The 20336-nt window shown below is 30.1% G+C and overlaps 1 protein-coding gene and 1 long non-coding RNA gene across 2 annotated transcripts; one reads left to right on the forward strand and one right to left on the reverse strand.

The window, feature by feature from the left end:
• Window positions 1-9632: 9632 nt before the first annotated feature.
• LOC124824394 (uncharacterized) lies at window positions 9633-12419 on the reverse strand. The gene is made up of 3 exons (XR_015782481.1): window positions 11300-12419; window positions 10970-11120; window positions 9633-10878 (listed from the first exon to the last, which is right to left on the reverse strand). It is a non-coding gene; the product is annotated as an uncharacterized LOC124824394 (long non-coding RNA).
• Window positions 12420-16022: 3603 nt separating this feature from the next.
• LOC124824390 (putative polyol transporter 6) lies at window positions 16023-17748 on the forward strand. Its single transcript, XM_047296818.2, has 2 exons — window positions 16023-16164; window positions 16367-17748. Exons 1-2 carry the CDS (start codon window positions 16023-16025, stop codon window positions 17746-17748), a joined length of 1524 nt encoding a protein of 507 aa, XP_047152774.2.
• The last annotated feature ends 2588 nt before the right edge of the window (window positions 17749-20336 follow it).

Genomic DNA, 20336 nt, shown 5'->3' on the forward strand with positions numbered 1-20336 from the left:
AATGTAACTTGTAGTTTCCAAGAAAAATAATTTCAATGAGAATGGTCCCTAGCTAAAAGAACTTAGCTTCCTATTTAAAGAAGAAGAAGAAAAGTCAAATATCCTTATCTATAATAGAACTGAAACTTTAAGTTTGTGGACCATTCAAACATTTTCACCACCATTCTTCATTAGCTACTGTTTCATTTCATGCTAGAGTATCTCATATCCCTTCCTCCCCATCTCAGCTACAATTAGACGGTCAACTTTTAAAATTAGGGTTTTCACTTTTAAACTTATATACACGGTTTAAAATGTAAAAGTTATATATTTGACTTAATGTCACTACAAATTAAACATATATTTATTTTTCTCTCCCTTTAATTTTATCTTTCCTTTTATGAGAATAAAATAGTCTATTAATATATTTTATTTTGAGTATAATAAGAAAAATATTAAAATTTTAGTGCAAAAATTTATATATATTTTAATTTAATTAGTGATTAAATTAATTAAACACGTATTTAATTTTTAATAATTACCAAATATATTATTAAAAGAAAAAATTATCCCATATACACAGTTAATCTTGAAGTAACTTTAGTTTTTACGTTGTAAATCTAAAATCTTGAATATTATTTTTTAAGTTAACGTTAATTTTCATTTAAATAAATATATTTTTTAAATATTAAGTAAAAAACATATTTGGTTAACATAATAGTTAATAAAATTTAAAGAAAATTAATATAATAAAATTTGTAATTATTCTAAAAATAAAATAAAATATTATTTATTATATTAAATTGAGTGTGTATTATTTATAAATATTTGATGTGATATAATATGTTTACCGAACCTTTGATAAGTATCTGTCTTGCAGTGGCCTTAAAATGTTGAAAAAAAGGGCATTATGAATGGTGGTCCTGACTTTGTCAAAGACGTACAACACATGAGTTTGTGTCAGTTTTTCCCTCTTCCTTCTTAGTTTGAGATTAGGGAGCGTGTTCTGCAGTGTGTACACAGTTCCAGTATGAGAAGCTGTCTATGACCAAAGGGCTACTACCGCATTATTTTCTTTTATTATTTTATTATTATTATTATTATTATTATTATTATTATTATTTCCTCTCTCATTGATCACTTTACAGCAGTTCATTTCCTCCTCATTCCACAATCACATTACTTACTACTTTCCAACCGATCAAAAGAATCAATACTTCAGAATCTCTTTGCCAAAAAACAACACTCATACCTAATCATCGACTACGTACACTATACCCTATGCTCGTCGATTAGTCTATAAATTAAAAATTTTACAAGTTTTATATTAATTAAAGATAATTTTAATTTATAATATATAAGTGCATTTTATTTTATTTTATTTTGTAAGTATTAGTATTTTCGTTTAGCGTATGTAACCAATTTGTCCGTTTTTCTGTTTTTTAGATTTTTTCTATATATTTCTTTTTCACTTTTAGATGTTGTAACACAAATTTATCACATGTCGTTTTCTCTTCTGCTTGTCTAACAGTCTTTTTTTTGTTCTTTATGATTTCAAGATTTTCTATTCTTCACTCTCCCTTTTATCACATTTTCACTTATCACCTTTGCATGTCTTTCGTTATTACATTAGTGTACTCTTTTTATGTAATGAATTACACCTATGTTACGGTATTAGAGTCGTATGTACCGTCTATTTTAAAAAAGTAAACTTATTCATTAAGTTTATTGGCACTAATTTCTAATTTTATTATTAAAAAATAAATATATGTTTTGGTATAGAAAGATGTATCAAAAATTTTATATCTATTAAAAATAAATTAATTTATAATATTTAAATAATTACAAATTTTAATATACAAACAAATTTTATAAAGTTAGTTAAATTTAAAATTTATTTCTTAATTAAAAAATCTTCATTCATAAAAAAATTTCATTTCAAAATTCTCTAACTGAGATCTAATATAGATGCTTGTTTATAGAATTGACTTTAGGTTTTAAAAATCTCGATTCATAAAATAAATTTCATTTCAAAATTTCTTATATTATGAAATGAGAAAATTAATGTATGGATACCTTGTTTTTTTTTTTTTTTTTAAAGTTGTCTGGGAGAAGTCCACTTGGTGTTGAAAGTATATTATTATAATGGTGGTAATTTAAACTTGAACGATGTAAAGCATAAACTAATTAATCTCCACTTTAACTGCAAAGTTTAAGGCTGATCTTCTGTGATTTTGTCTTGTCCCTTCAAACAAGTACCTTAGAATGTGACACACCATAATGTTAATGCTCTAATTATTAAATGCTACGTCTACTCTCTTACACACACATATTTTTCCCTTTTGAGATAAGCATATCCCTTGCAGTTATTACTTATTGTCACAATCATTTGCCCTTTTACTCCAACTTCCCTTATACTAAATCTGTTCATAAAAATATTTAAAATATGCAAAATAATTTTAGATTTAGGTCATATGTTCACTTATCATGCCTAGCATTGTATTTATTTAGTTTTTGGAGTCATCATGTACTTATTTTAAGATGCACGCGTTGTTAATTAGTCGATTAATGCGAGGTTATTATTATTGTTGAATTCTTTACATTATTAGTTATATTTTTATATTTTTATTAAAATAATAAATTTAAATTTAATTCGATCTCACGTGTCAGAATCCGTTTAAAACCACTAAAAACTCCTGCATAGTGAATTACAAATGTCAAGGAAGGGTTGTCTGAAAATCAGATAGTGGAAGACAGGTGTGTGATGCAGATTGGACGTTCGATTTTGACGGTAGAAGTAAAACTCAAAGTTTCAAAATTTACGCCACTCTCTGTATGCAACCATCTTCTTCCACCTACTGAAAACCATTTTCTCCTCCTTCTCTCTACATCTCCTTCATTTTCTCTATAAGAAATTCTCACATTTTCTTCCTCTGATCACCATTCAGGCACCGTTTCTACTCCTCCGGTGTCAAGGGCTTCTGTTTGAGCCGATCGGTTTTGGGTTCTGAGTTAGTAAGTTATCTCTTCCCTCAGCCGTGTGGTTTTTCTTGAACATGCAAACCAAGTTTCTGGGTGCATGGGTTTCTTTTCACATTCTGAACGATGTTCTGTTTTGGTATTTGGGTAGTTTCTTAAATCGTGAACCGTAGTCTTCAAAGGAATCTGGTGGTGAGCCTTTATCTGCAGAACCGTGAGCGTTCGGCTAGCTTAGAGGTAAGGGAAGCTTATATAATTTGATTTAGATTCTTGCTTTGTATGGATGCATGTTCGTTGATTTTTGAATGAATATGAAAAATGGTTGTTATTGCATTGTTGACTGTATGAGGAACTGGAATGATATTCTGTTTGATGATTTGGTTGATGATGAAATATGGTATGTCGTTTAAAAGTATTGATGATTAATGAAAGCCATGAAATGGGTAGGGATGTTGTCGAGAGTCAGTATTGATCATTTAATTATACCAACGTTCGTTCTCAGTAGCGTTCGTTCTTAATAAGTGTTTGATATTAGACCATGTTGTCAAGAGTCAGTATTGACCATTCAATTATACAAGCGTTCGTTCTTAATAAGTGTTTGATATTATACCATGTTGTCGAGAGTCAGTATTGACCATTCAATTATACAAGCGTTCGTTCTTAATAAGTGTTTGGTATTAGACCAGCGCTCGTTCGATATAGTGTTCGGTTTTCTTGTGGTCTCGGTTGGAACTGAATTCTTTCATTTGGAGAGAATTCTAGTTGAAGACTAGCGTCTTCGTTTCGTTTTGTAATATTTGTACTTAAGCATTCAACCAAGGATATTCGTTCTTTGGTATTTGATTATAAACTTCAGCATATCTATATGTATTTGTATATTTCGTTCGTTCTCGAACATTATTTAAATGATATCTTATATTTATCAAGCTTTTATTCTATAAGTTAAGTAGTGCTCGGTCTTACATCAAGCGCTCGTACTAAGTAAGTGCTCGGTCTTACACCAGGCGCTCGATCTCATTTCCGAAATCTATCTTTATAATAAGAGCGTTCGTCCAAACTCAATAGCGTTCGCTCTCTACAGTGCCCGGTCTTCGACTGACATTCGGTTTCCTTGATGTTTAACTCATTAAGAAGCTAAGTATTTATTGGCGTTCGGTTTCTTCATATGATTCCATCAAGTACTATTATTTGATGTCCTACAATATCTGTCTTAATTGGGTTCGGCATAGAGTCTTAGTACTCGGCCTAGGCTTTACGGTGTTCAGTTTGAACTCTCAAGAGTCAGTTCATTAAATTGGCTCACTTAGAAAATAACGTTCGATTCTATTAGTCTCTGAGAAGTATTATTGTATTCGGTCCCTTTCACAACAAGTGAGTAACTCTCTCGATTTGATCTGTTTTGAGTTGGAGACATCTCAGTCTCACTCCAAGTTTTCAGTCTTGTTCTGGGTTAAAAAGTAATGTTCAGTATTTGGTATCCTACGGGATCTTCATTCAAATTGGTCAAGTTGAGGTTTTAATAATGAAAGATGATGGAATATGATATGGATGAAATGACTTTGGTTATGAAAGAGTATTCCGGGGAGGAATATCTCATGAATGGATATTGGAATTGGTAAAGTATGAATGTGGATAAAGCTAAGCTAGCGGTTCATTCTGATATTCCGTGATTACTCGTTCTCACGTAGAGAAGGGTAAGTCATGTGTGGGAATGACAGGAGGTCCTAGTCCTTATGGTTAATTTGGACAAATAGGACTAACCTCGGGTGGCAGCTGTTGAGGGTATCCCAGTTACTACATCACTCGGGTGCACGAATGTTGTAGCTACACAGAATTCATACAGTCCGGACAGTCAGAGTTTAGTATTAGACTTTGCATGAAAGAGTTAATGATTTATCTTGTTTAGTTGATTGTGTGAAATATATGTTGATACTTGAATTAAATTACATAAGCTTACCCTATTTCCTATCTTGTCACGTATTCCCGTTCGTTCGTCCTTGTCATTGCGATAATCACCCTGTGGTGGGAGTAGAAGGAGAAGAGTTGCTGGAAGAAACATTGGAAGAGACGGACGTAAAGGTCGAACCTTAGGACGCTTGGTCAGTTGTTGGCCTACTCTTTTGTAGGAGCGTTCGGTCATGCGTTTACTTTATCTTTTGATTTGACGGTTAAGCATATGAAGGGTTATAAGTCGTTCGTCCTATATTTGTAGCCATTTGTGCAGTTTTAACTCCCTACTATTTTTGTAAGGTCATTCGACCATAACCGTATGTCCTATCTTTTGTAATAACTGAACTGTAATATTATTATATGTGATCATTCTATTATATAATTTTACACTATATTTTTGGAATGTTATATCACGCTAAGTCCATAACTACATGATAAGATAACATTTGTTCTTATATATATGTGTTATAATTTAACTTTATCTTCAATTAATGTTGAACCTTCAATATATTTTTTTGTCAAAGAAATCTAATAACAAATAAATAACGCGATAAATCTAAATCCCAAACTATAATAAATTATTACACTCTTATACCATAGTAACGTATTGGTATTGAGTTTAAGTCAAATATAATTACAAAAAATAGATCAGAAAGATAAATATCTATTTGTATTTATAAAATATAATTTAAATTATACGAAGTCTCTCACAACTTTTTCTTATAATATTTTTTAATATAAAAGAGTGGTATAGTTTTTTTCAACAATGTATTTTTATTAGGTTTGCACATAACAGTAGTGTCAGACTTTGGTCAGATTTGCATGTGAATACAAAATACACATTTCATCTTTTGCAACCAGCGATATGATGATCACTCATGGCGTGATGTTAGTTTACAGTTTAATGTCTCATTATGTTTGTGTGTGATGTTAAATTTCAAAACCATGATTCTCAAACAAAATTCTTCATGATTCATGTACGCCGAAACGAAAAAGGTTAATTGTTTGGTCAACTCATCTTACTTTAAGAGTAATTTAGATATGATGCTAATAATAAACTAGAGCGGTAAAGAAACGCGTAATTCGGTTTGACTCGGCTGGTTAATTACGGATTGGTCACATAGTGAGTCAATTTAATTCAGTTCATTTATTAATAGTGGGTTAAATGGGTTAACTCACTAGTTCATTTAATTATAACATTTTATAATTCAAAATAAATAAAAATATCAATCCAAGCGTAATCCAAAAACATATACAAAAGACGAATAAATAAGTTTTTAATAGTGATAACTTTTGTATCACTTGTCCATTTATAATATTAGAGTATTGAATAGATAATTCTATAATATTTTTCTCTTTCTTCTTTATCACCATCTACAATATAATAAAAAAAATGTTAACTAATAATATAAAAACACAAAATAATAAATAATTAAATTAAATTAGGTGGATTGACGAGCCAACCCGGTCACCACGGGTTCAACTCGGTGAAACAGATTCTAAGTGAACCGAGTTAAAAACTAACCCACATAAAAAATTACATTTTTTTCAAACCCAATCCGATTCAAACATGTGATCAACCGAGTTGACTCATGGGTTACAACACATTGACAACACTATAATAAACATATCTAATTAGAAAATACTTCAAGGTAGTATCTTTTTATTATTAATTTTGATATTGCCTTTATAAACAACAAAAATATACATAACATTTGAAACAATTTCTATATTGAATTTAAACAGCCTTTTATTTTATCTTCAATAATCTCTTAAAATTTTAACTAAAAAGTAATAAAGAAAAACTATCAACGCGTAATTTTTTTAATTTATATTTTATTATTGTACTTAATATTAAATGGAGGTATATTCATATAAATTTAATGTTTAATGAATTATTATATTTTTATTTTCATTTAAAAATATTAAGTTGGTTTTTGAATTTTTTTAGTTTTGGTTTTAATTTGTGAAAATTAATGTAATTTAATTCTGATTTATAAAATTTTAATACAATTTAATTATTTTCATTAAATTTCTTGAAATGAATAAATGATTTTTCAGTACTATTAACATTATAATTATGTTAGTTATACCAATAAAATAAATATTTTTTATTATAATTTCAATTTTAATTAAAAAATATTGATTTGTTTAAAAAAATCTAACGAAAATGTTAATTTTTTATAAATAAAAAATAAATTACATCAAAATTAAAATTAAGCAAATTCAAAGACCAGTTTAACATTTTTAGAGAAAAACAAAAACTAAATAATCAATTAAACCTAAATTTATACACGTTAGTTATTCGATTTACATATGTTATATATTATTGTAGATTTAATAAATAAAGTGACATAAAATAAATAATAATATTTTATTTAATATATTTAAAATAAAAACTAATACAACTATTACATTGTAATTGATTAAAATAAAACAGCGTTGTGAAATGTGAAAAGACGGACTACCGTGCTTTGTTTTTTCCACATTCATAAGCACAGATTTGATTACCAGTAAAAACTTATTCAAAGCTATAAAATATAAAAAAAGGATAAAAAAAATTCCCAATAAATTTAATTACTATAATTCGAAAACATTTTCATGAAAAAGAAAATAATATTAATTTTTGTATTTATTCCAGATATGTTCTTTGATTATACGAGTTATTTATGGTTTCGATGAGATTTTGTCAATTTTACTTTTAAAAGACATTTTAAAAAATAAAAATATGAAAATATATTTAAATTGTCTTAAGTTTTAATTTTTAAATAAAATCATTAAATATGGCAAAGATTGAACTATATATTTTTATTTTTGTAAAATAAAAATATGTTTTATGTAATAAAGATAAATTTTACTAGTCTCGTATTTTATTTTTAATTTTTAATATAATAATATAGCTTGCAAGTTTGTTAGTTGAATTGTGAAAGAGAAGTCTGGCATCTACCATTGATATTATGAAGAAGATGTACAACAGTGTGTCTTATGTCATCTACTGTGTGCAAGTGCAACAGTGGTTTACAAATGTTCATTATTTAAAAAATAAATAAAACATTTAAAATGACTTGAATAATCCAATTTAGTATTGATAAATTTTTAAACCGATTTTTGTTTCGACTATTTTGCGGTTTAATTGAACTTTATAGATCTGGTCACTTTAGTCACGGTCCAATTGAAACGATAGCATATTATTTGATAAATTTTACACATACTTATATTTTATTATAGTATTAACTATGATTGTTAGTATTGATTAATTGGGGATTAGACGGGTTTGGTTGTAGCGCTTTCAAATCGGTTTAATGGTCTTTTCAAGTTTTACATTAACACCAAATGCATAGTATTTGGACTTGTCGAAGTGCGAGCGGTTGCAGTGTGACGCGCTTCAAATTTAAAGTAAAATAATTATCACTAAATTAGGCACAGTGATTAAGACGAAAGCAAAAAGATTAGGAATATTAATGAATATTCATGAGTTTAAACTAAGCAAGATTAACGATAAGGAGTTGAAAAATTGGAATAGAAGGAAAAGGGCGGCACGTGTTGTTGTATTTTGTTTTTGAATTTATTTAATATTTTTGTTTTGTCTGCCTGCACTGTGTCCATCATGGTTAACATTGACTTGGATAGCATTTTCTTTTCCAATTCAAACAATGCATTATTTTTGGCATAAATATGGGACCCTTCTTCATTTGTTTTTTGGGTTTTCAACTTTCTCTCTCCACAGCAAAAGAGAGGACCAATCACTGTCTTTTGAGTCAGCACTCAACAATTCATTCATAGCTATATGCACATTCAATTGCACATTTAAGCCGATCGGATACGTTTACAGAGAAAATAAATATCCAAATCAAATCATGTCAATAAAGTCCTTTTACCCTATGTGCTGGGTTCGAATTCTGGCATCAAACTATTTTTAGCAGCACGAATAATACTTTCTTGTCTTTTTTATTTTCAACTTTTGCTTTGCTTATTTGGAGAAATTTAAGCTCCTCATTTAGTGTCACATGCCATTAATTGTAATGCTTCTTTCAGCCACCACTCCATGGACAATTACAACCTTTTCCTTCTCACCATTAAATACGGCCAAATTTCTGACCACACCAGGTTTGTTATTTATGGGATACAAAGTATTCCGACAATTATAGTATTTAAGTGTCAACCAAACACTATTATTTCATTTTACAACTTCAACCCAAATTGAAAAGCATAAGGTTGATATGACTAAATACTATACGGTGTACAAATGGTGTCCATAATCTTTCTGCCGAAGAAAAGAATCAAAATTTAGGACGCCAGAAGTTCATTGATTCGCCAAAAAAAGTGACGCGCTGTGACTAGCCAAAATTCTAAATTCCAAGCAGAATCCAAAACATAGATCACTGTACAAAATCACCATTAGACTTAAATCAGCAAACACCAGGTTAAGAACAAGAAATGTTCTCAAAATATCAAATTTGCTTGAAATAAAAATATGTGTATTACACGGAATACACTGTCGACGTAACTGATGACATCCGATCGATTCGTTTTAGGACGGTGAAGACTAATTAACAGTGTAATTGATATTAATTGACAGTTAACAAAAACAGTAACACATATTAGTGGTTAATTAATAGGTTTTATAACAGTAAGTTCTATAAATATATAAAGACACTTTTCTCCTAAATTCAGTTAAAACTTTTCTGAGAAGCATAACGTTAGAGTGTCTTATGCGTATCAACAATTAATATCAACAATTGATAGGCAAATATTACTTTCTTGCGTGGGCAATCGAGGAACACTTAAAGGTAGGACGATCGATCATCGATCTCTTTTAACTGAAACAATGTGTGAGAAAATAATTAATAAAACATGAGTAACTTTACAAAGAAAAAAAAAAAACTTAAAACCTCAATAGTTTTTGTTTTGTTCTAGTTTTGGTGGCTGCGTGTTGAGAAGGAGCTGGGAAAAAAATGATAGCACGTCAATGACCACTTCATTACATTATAAGTTCCCTTCTATATAGATAGATATGGATAAGAGTGGAGAATTTGGACGGTGGATTATGTAACCACCCTTTTTAGAAGCTCGCATATGTGACATAAAACATTTGAAAAAGGAGAATTCCATCACTTTCCTTTGTGAGATGCGATGGCGACTTAGGTGGTCATAGTTTCGACTTTCAACACTGGCCCCCCTTTGTAATCATCTTCTCCTCTTGGTAGCTCTACCACCAGCAGTATATTCTTCACACTGAAGCCAAATTCAACCAATCGGATGTTTTTTTTTTCTTCATTTTCTACCACCTATTGCCCCTTGTTTTAGGCCAGGGAAGAGAAAGCAAGGGATGCAAATAGCTTTCACGTTTGATTAGACACATGAAAATTCAGTTTCAGCTGATGGAGCATTTTATTTTCAAAGAAATGACAATTCTTTCACGAGTGTAATGTCTATGGAGCATTAACAAACGAACAAACAAACAAACAGTAAGGCACACTCTTTCTTTGCACTTGCAGTGGTCATCAATAAGTCAAATGATGGTGATTTGGTTTCACCTTTTGATTCATTTCAGATCAATTAGCTTTTCTTTTTCTAAAGCAACTTATACCAGTATCAAAAAAGGCTTATGTTTCCAACAATGTACACTAAACTTCACATATACTAGCTTGATTATTGTTTTTTAAAACATGATACTAGTTTCTGCAGTTTACTAGTTGATAGAGGCTGGTGTGTCCTGAAAGTGGCTCAAACGTCAAAGGCATAGTGATGAAAGATAAGATCACTTTTTGGTCCCATTCTAGTAGCAATCATAAGTTCTTTTACAATGCTGAAACTAAACAAGAAATCCCAATAAGAAATCAGGAACCCGATTGAACCATAAAGTTAAACCAAATAATAGTCGTTCACGAGTTACCACTTTTTCTTTTACCTTTTGTAATGGTTGGGGACCCAGCTGATCTTGGGGCCTCTTGATATGATAATAAACATCTGTAAAATCAAATAGCAATCATCATGGATGGACAAACGTGTTCATCAGAGGCAGACAGAAAAAGTGGCTGAATTCCTTTTCAAAATTTACCCTGTTATCACACAGTAAGATTCATCCTACCGTCACTGTTCAAATGCAGCTTATTGTTAGACGGTTTTGAACACTGTGAATACGGGGTGGTTCTGAGAATCTTCAGTTTTTCATGATGTACTCAATCTGTTGTAAATAGTTCGGGACGAATCTGAGAATTTGTGAATTGTCAGGTAAAGCGAACTTATCTATTCAATGTAGATTTTCAACCATAATAAGTAGAGTGAAATTAGTTGAAACATTATGAACTTTCATCAAAAGGCTTAGCAAAAGACATGAGATTAAGATAAAACTTTTACAGTGTACCTCTTTAAAAGAAAATCAAATTACCTTGGTATGTTCATTGTTAGAGACCTCCCTACTGCGTTTTCAACTTGCAGCCTCAATTATCTCAGCCTTCTTCAGCTTGGCTGGGTTCACTGTCAATTACAAAATCTCTGCAAAAACCAATACATATATAGTGAGTGGATGTACTACTTTTTAGAAGTTCTTGACCTCCTATAGAGCGAAAACAATGTTCTCTTTTCCTTTTGGGGGTGGGGTGGGGAAGATAAAAACAACCTGAATGAATCATCTGAATGATTTCAACACATAATAACCATGAATATCATATGCAACTTCATTATTCGGATCATCAAGACTATGAGTATCTTCCACAGCAATTTTAGAATCTCCCTCTGAAAACATAGTTTTAGAAATTGCAATTTCGTTCAATCCTTGGCATTTAGAAGCAGCATATGATAACCGTCATCCAAACAAGAAGACAGAAATATAGAAGTTTTGTTAAATTCACTATAAGAGAATGCCAATTGGTAGACATTTTCTCCATGTAATTTCTCCACCATGACTAAGAGTGGTAAACAAAATGGGGAGAGAGAAAGATCCATATCCCTGAGATGAATTTTCATGGTCTGGCATTAGTGGAAAAAATTGCTGGCGTGGCATTCTAACCTATCCCAACCTAAACCAGGTTTAGTATTCCAAATAACCAACTGCCATGAAGAATTTTGTTTCGTCAGGAAACCAGCGTAGCCCCTTTGAGCTTCCAAAGAAATAATTTTAGATAACTACTTGGGAAGACTTTCAGTGCCAACAAGTTCACCACAAACATTCACATCAGAACCTGAACTTTCAAATTCTTGCCAAACAATAGTAGAGCTTGTTTGTTCTCATGCCAAACTTTCCAGACCACCGTGAGGATATAGCAGTGAACTTTTTGCAGTATCTACCTAGTCTCCATACTAATATTGCATGATGCTGCAGGAATCCTATAAGTTCCTCCAAAGAGTATTCTAGAGATAATTGCTTAACTTAAGTACCCTTTTTTGGGGTGAAGAAGTGCTTAATAGCACTGAAACGAAGAAGTGGACGACTCTATCATAAAGACTCTGTTAGACATGTTACAAAAAGTAGAACACAGAAATACGATTCCCAATAGAAGAATACATCAGTATTTGATCTGTGTAGCCAACTCCACCTCGAATGAAAAGGCTCGGTGGTGGTAGTTATATTCCTTGGTTCAGTTGGACCATAATTTAGAAAATTAGTTGGATCAAGTTCGGTACTGTCTCCTACCAATAATCTGTTACCTTTTGTCACTAAACCAATGTTACTTCTAATTTTGTTCATATTATTTATGTGTATTTATCAATTCAACTTTCTTAAATTTGTATTTTGTAACATAGTCACATAAAACAGAGACATGAAAACAACAAATCCTTAACATAGTGAAAGATTGAAAGACACGTATTTAAAATTACAATAACAATGACGTTGCCTATAAACACTTTTCATATAGAAAGCAGAAACTTGAGTGTTTGACGTTGATGAATGAGCAAGCAAGTTGGTGTGCATGTCCTATGAACATTTTTTAGGTAAGTTTGTGGGCGAATACAAATCACATATAGATTCAACCAACTGAATAGAGTTATAAATTGAGTGATTTAGTATAAGAGCTGTAATCCATCTTTCAACATAAGTGACACTGTGAAATGACTCAGTGAAGACAAACGAAACCTCTACTTGAAGGAAACAGATGTGAGGTTGAGTTGGATAAGAGCCCAATACGAGCTCGCCGAAGAAGTGGGTCGCGACCATTTGGACTATACTTCCTCTGCCAAAAGTCAATAAGGAAGCTATCAACGGTAGTGACATTAACACGCCCGATTGAGATAAGATTAAAGTTTAGTTCTTTATATTCTTTATATGTCTAATGAAATTTATTATTGATTGAATTTAATGTTTCACTTACTATTGTGTCGATATTAAATCACTCATTATAATTTTAAGTTCAAGATACATATATCTTACATATGTCTAGCTCAACTAAACTTTATAGTATACAAGTAACTGCAAACTTAGCTTCAATGTTTTCTCATTGAATCAATAATTGAGGCACCGTCGTTGGTAGGCGTTTAACAATACGCACATAATACCTTTGCAGGAGACACAACATAGGTTCCAATTCATCACATGTTAAAGGAAAAGGAAGATGTCGAGAGTTTGTGCCATGAAAAATGTCCAAGTATTTTTTCTTTTAGGCTTTGTGATGACATTGATTTCGTTAAATGTCAACAAATATTTTTTCTTCAAGTATTTGTTGAATAAAATGATTGAAATAGAATTTGAGAGCTCTTTAGTGTTTCTTTCATTTTAATTATATTGTTCAAGTTTAGTTTTTATTTTTTACAATTTATGTATAAATTTAAGTTTTACAAAAATAAAAAGTTAATATAAATAAGAAAATTTATAATATGAGATTAGCTTAATTAAAATCTCTCGTATAAATTTCCTTTAAAATATTCAGTACATAAAACAAATAATTTATATTTTCATTTTATTCTTCTTCTTAATCTATTTTAAGAAATAAACTTTAAATTTAACTGAGTATCACAAAATAGATTTATATCTATATATTTTAACTTTAGTTTATCTCTAATTAATATGAGATTTATATTGAAATCTGTTACTATGGGCTCATAGGCTACCGATCAGTCTCGACCAGCTTCACATCCGTTCGGTCTCGACAACTATTGAGCAGAGTTAACGCACAATGAATGTGATAACGGCTACCGTAAGACAGATTCAACTCATACTACAATACGTCCTATTTACGTCCTATTAGGACTTCAATATTTAACTGTAACAAACAGTTCATAAAACCGCTCCTAACTTGAGCGTCAGAGTGTCTTTTGCAGGTACCTCCCCTCTTTTACAACTGAGCGGTCAAGATTGAAGTTCACCGAGCGGACAATATTGAAGGTGACCGATCGGTTCAAACTGAAAGCAGACAAGCGAAGTGCATCAGTTGAAGGTTAGTGTCTCGATCTCAATTCTTACTGAAATAAAATCATATATATAGTTATTATTAGAAGTCTCACTTAAATTAAAAATAAACTATTTTATAATATACAAGAGAGTACAAATTTAAGATTGAATTAATGTCACTGTGTTAGAGTAAGTTAATTGTCACTGTTAGGTTTTGTATAAAAAAAACTCGTAAGTAGGGCTATAAACACGGCAAAATCCAGCGATCGTGGCCGTTGTATTTGATTTATTCGGCTGAAAGTAACTTCATAGACAATCTGACGATCACTCTGCAGGCCCACAACCTTTCGTAAATGGTTGCAGTATATCTACTATTTAGTTACGTTCTATTTCTCCAAGTGGCAGTAATATTTTGTTATTCACTTCAATCAAGAGGCAAAATCATAATAAAATAATAATAAAATAATATAATGCATTACTATTTTGCTTGAAAGTACTTATGGATTCCATGTTTTTAAATTTTTGTAAGTGTGAAGTATATTTTTTGATGATTAATTTGTTTTATTTAGAGAGATTTTTTTTAATTTTTTATTTCTTTATAAAATTCACACTTAATTTTTATTTCAAAATATTTCAATTTAGTTTCGTTTGGATCAACATAATGTTGATAAACTAGTGATTGTTTATATGTTACACAATTATTTTTAATTCAATTAACAATTTTAAACTATAACAAACTAAAAAAAAAACAAAAAATCAAAACGTAAGTAACTTGACTTGATATTTCTATTCACACTTATCGCCAATTCACAAATTCTAACAAACACGTAGAAATGAAAGTTACAAAAATGTAAATAATTCAAAGTAATTAGAAAATATGATAAACGATTTCTATTTTTAGGAAGACAAACTCTTATAAAATTGTTTGAACTCAGTCTGAGTGTAACGGAATATCCACATTGATTGGCGAAGGTGTGAATATGTGTAATACCTTTTTAATCTAAATAGAGGCACGATAACCTGTATTTGTTTTATCCTAAAGTCGTCTCAATTTTAAATTATTGAAATATTTTAAATTTATTAAGTAATTTAAATATTTATTTCCAAGTCCTTAGTTTCATTTTATTTTGAACAACTTTTATTTTACTGCACAATTCTTTATTCACTCTTCTAATTATTTGATTTGTTTAATATCTATAACTTTTACTCTAATTCACAAGTTACTTTTTGTCTCGCCACATTATCGATTAAATTTGTTCTTTTACGTGACTTTATTCAAATGATGGATAATATTTCAGAAAATACAAACCTTAATTTTATTGAATTAAATTATTTTTATGATACATTTTTTTTATTTATACTTCTTTTATTTATTTTAAAATCTTTCATATTTTGATATTCTAAATATAAAATAATAAATAATAATAAAGTGACGTTCCGTAAGAAGTAATGTTTTTTTATCCCATAAATCAAAATATATTTTCTCTTACAAAGTTTACTAGATGCATACTAGTAGTTTATTTTCCAAACAAAGGACGCATTCATTAAGATTGCAATGCTTCTGATAACGTTGAAGAGTCGTTCTGCAGGGTATTAAAAATAGGCAGGGTTAAAAAACTTGGTTTTCATTTACACGCAAATGAAAACAATAAAATACTATTTATCATAGTGTTTTTTTTTTCTGATAGTGAAGCAACAATTGCATATAACTGGTTCAATGTATTGAGCCCTATATAATGATCATCACAGTTGAATTATTTTCTGATCACACAAGCACAATTAAAAAATGACCGAAAAGGAAGAAAATGGACAGTGCCAACTGCCAAAGGAAAATGGTAATGGTGAAAATGGGGATAGTCATGGCTTCAACAATTATGCTTGTGCTTGTGTGCTGGCTTCTTCTATCATCTCTGGTACATTTGGTTATGGTGAGTGCCTTATTCTCATCTCATCACATACAATTGCTAATGTAATAACTATGGTTCTTCACTTTTGGATTTTAAATGTTCAAGTGTGGTATTTGGAAGTAGATTCAAGGGTGTTATAGAAGAACAAGATCGGTCACTAAGTGTTAATTTTGTTTTATTATTAAGTTTATTTATTAACACGATCAGTAACATCAATTTTCAGAAACGGGAGTGATGGCCGGAGCAGTATTGTTCATAAAAGAAGAATTTGTGATCAGTGACATACAAGTGGAGCTTCTGGTAGGAATATTGAATGTGTTTGCACTACCAGGATGCATGGTTGCAGGAAGAACATCTGATTATCTTGGTCGTCGTTACACCATCATTCTTGCTTCCGTAATCTTCTTATCGGGCTCCATTCTAATGGGTTACGGTCCATCTTATTTAATTTTAATAATCGGAAGAAGCATCGTTGGATTTGGCGTGGGTTTTGCATCCATGATAGCACCACTTTACAGTGCAGAGATTTCATCGCCTTCCTATAGAGGATTTCTCACATCTCTCCCAGATGTTTCCCTCAACTTTGGACTCTTTTTTGGCTATGTCTCAAACTACTTCCTTGGAAAGTTGACCTTGAAACTCGGATGGAGAATCATGTTGGCTCTTCCTGCGATTCCGTCACTTGTTCTTGTCATTCTCATGTTGAAATTGGCAGAGTCTCCGAGGTGGTTGGTCATGCAAGGACGTGTAGGTGAGGCGAGGAAAGTGCTTTTGCTGGTTTCTAATACAAAGGAAGAAGCCGAACAACGGTTGAAGGAAATAAAAAAGGCAGCCGGGATGGATGAAAAGTGCACCCAAGACATCGTGGAGGTTCCAAAGAAAAGTCGCAGTGGTGCAGGAGCTCTTAAGGAACTGTTTTGGAAACCTTCGGCAGCTGTGCGTAGGATACTGATTGCAGCTATTGGAGCTCATGTGTTCCAACAAATATGTGGAGTGGAAGGTATTTTGCTGTACAGTCCAAATGTGTTTGAGAGAGCAGGAATGGTAGGGAAGAGCAATCTCCTTCTAGCTACAGTTGGGATGGGAATTATCCAAGCTTTGTTTACATTCCTATCAGCTTTCTTGTTGGACAGAGTTGGGAGGAGGATTCTGCTGTTGATCAGTGGAGGAGGTGCGGTTGTGACACTGTTGGGTATGGGTGTTTGCATGGCCGTGGTGGAGCATTCAAAAGAAAAGAAATCATGGGCAGTGAGTTATATCATTGTGTTTATCTACATATTTGTAGCTTTTGTGGGTATTGGTATTGGACCTGTAACATGGGTTTATAGTTCTGAGATTTTCCCCCTGAGGTTAAGAGCACAAGGTCTTGGTGTTTGTGTGACTGTGAATAGAATTTCAAATGTTCTAGTGGTAAGCAGTTTCATTTCAGTTTATAAAAAGATTACAATGAGTGGGAGTTTCTTTATGTACACTGCTATCACTGCTTTGGCTTGTTGGTTCTTCTTTACCTTACCTGAAACAAAAGGAAGATCATTGGAAGATATGGAGACAATCTTTCAGAAAAATTCAAAAATCGGAGATACAGAGTTAACGGTGCATATTTAGAGAGAGATGATTATGTGTGGTTAGTGGTAGGATTTAAGGAAAATAATAGGTGGATACTGTTCATCTAAATCAGCACCTCCTACACTCTCCACCTTCCTCTCAACTAAACTTCTCTTTCTTCCCCGATTTCACCTCTCCCACGACAAACGACGCGCCTCATCCTCGTCTTAAAAACTTTTTTTTAACAATGTACTAAACTAACAGAGCTGTTGTAAAAAAGTTAAAAAAAAAGTTGCTAAAAGAATGGATGATGACATTTTAACAATTTTTTTATCTGTGTTATTATTTTATTAATTTGTATATTTAAAAAACACTAATAACAAGTTACCATATAAATTATTATAAAAAAATTGTCAAAAAATATTATTAAAAAGACATTTTCTTAAAAAAATATTTTTCTTCTATTTAGTGAGAAGGATAATTTGTAAGGGAAAAAAGTTTTTTTAACAAATTATTTTAATAATTTTTTGATAAATTGATTTATTTCAAATATATAGATTAATAAAATAGTGACTTAACAAAATTGTTAAAAAATATTGTTACCATAATCCTAATGCATGATTATTTTTCAGAAACTGGCAATCATCTTTTTACACCAAAATTTTTCTATACCAACAATTTTAAGTTTTTTTTTTCATTTTTTCTTTCTTTTCTACTTTACAAATATAATTTTTTTATAATTATTTTACTCCTGCCCAAATTGTCAAATGATCTTAAAATGGTACCAAACGATCTATTCTTTTCAAAACATACAATTATTTTTATTTATACATTTGGGATTGTGTCTAATTAATTATGTATCTAAATATATATATTTAATTTCATATCTTTTTAGAAAATAATATATATTTAATTTCTTTATATATGTACATATATAAAAGAAAATAAAATTAATAATAATAAATTACACAAAAAAATCGTGGATAATTTGTAATAATATATTATCTCGCTGAAGGTATTTGAAGGTGAAAATAAAAAAAATTGAAGACGAAATTTGTGAAAACTTTTCAAAAAATTGATTTGATAAATGTATAGATAAAAAATACTTTAATAAATAAAAATTAAAGATTAAACATTTGTATTTATGGTTAAAAATATATAAAATAAAGATTTAGTGAGTTAAAATTAATTTAGAAAAAGATGTTGACAATTAGTTTCTAAATAACAAATTAATAGGTATAAAAACTTATTATTAATAAAAAATGTAATTCTCTCAATATTACACAATTAAAAAATAATTATTTTTATATAAAATAAATCCTTTGAATTGTGTAATATGGAAGAAATGATTTTCAAATCCAAAAACTTTTTTTTTCTAGCAAAAAATAATTTTAAAATTGCATAATTTAAAAATAGAAAAAGTTTCGGATTACATAATATAAAAGTCAATAACTTTTGGATTGTGGGATCCAGAATCATTTTTCATAAAAATAAAATGACTTTCATATTATACAATTCAAGTGTCTTTCATATTTTATAACCTAAAAAGAAAAAACTTCCAAATTACATTGGGAAAGTCAGTTTTTAAGGAGAAAGCACAAATTTTCATATTACAAGATTAAAGAAAAGAAATTTCCTTATTCTTCTTAATCTTAACTAAAGGTAAGTGCACAAGGTCGATCCATTTTAGGTGTATTTGATGATGAATTTGAAAGAAGAGAAATAGATGGATTTGAGAAATTTGAGGGTGAGTTGATTGTTATTTGATTGTTATTTGTTTTATAGAATTTTGAGACGAGTGAGAGTAAATTTGAAAGTAAAGTTTGTGAAAAAAATTGTGAATGGGTAGAAATTAAAGATTATCAAAATGATCCTATATAATTACAAAAATAATATAAAATAATAATTGTTAAAGTTAAATTTAATTAAAAAATGTTTATAAAAAGTAAAAAATAAAAATTAGTTTTAAAAATTTTAAAAAGTTTATAATATAGTAAAGTGATATGAATGCATATACTATTTATTATGGTAGAATGCAAATTATTGATTATCATTTTTTTCTAAAACCCATAACCACCTCAAATAATCAATTATCACTTGTGATAATTGATTATCGCTGACAGTTCGGAGATGTTTTTTCAGTTTTTGATCTTGCACAAACCTTAGATTTATAAATAGAGTTCTCCACAATTCTTAGAACTTAACTTTTCATTTTGAGACTATTAGAGTAGTGTGCCTAAGGGAAATTATCTGTGTACGAAAATATAACTAAGCCATTTGAGAATACAAAAAAATTATGAGGAAGTTCTCAAGTGTTAATATACTCAAATCAAGTCTTGTGAATAGGAGAAACTTGTACTTAGTGTGTCTAAGGTCGAAACGGTTCTCTTCAAGTTGATTGAGCTGAAGTTCTTCCATCATTTATCTAAGGGAGATATTTTCTGTCTTTCAATATTTTAGTAAAAAAGGTTAATGACTCTTTATAATTATTAACATCTGGACGGAAAATCTTTTGATTCAGAATCAGAATAAAATCATTTGTAAATTAGCATCAGCATGAAACCATCTAGAAATGTGATTTGGCTACAACCTTATTTAAATGTGCGTTAGAAAGTAACTAATTTGGCAATATTAAAACATACATTGTG

Source organism: Vigna umbellata, chromosome 10 (assembly GCF_029865625.1).
Source record: "Vigna umbellata cultivar VRB3 chromosome 10, Vumbellata_1.0, whole genome shotgun sequence".
Taxonomy (NCBI): Eukaryota; Viridiplantae; Streptophyta; class Magnoliopsida; order Fabales; family Fabaceae; genus Vigna; species Vigna umbellata.

Excerpts from the sequence above, each read along its gene's own strand:
- LOC124824390 (XM_047296818.2), top strand. The coding sequence starts at position 16,023 with ATGACCGAAAAGGAAGAAAATGGACAGTGCCAACTGCCAAAGGAAAAT. Across the intron at positions 16,165-16,366 it reads CTCTGGTACATTTGGTTATG|AAACGGGAGTGATGGCCGGA; the intron begins GTGAGTGCCTTA and ends ATCAATTTTCAG.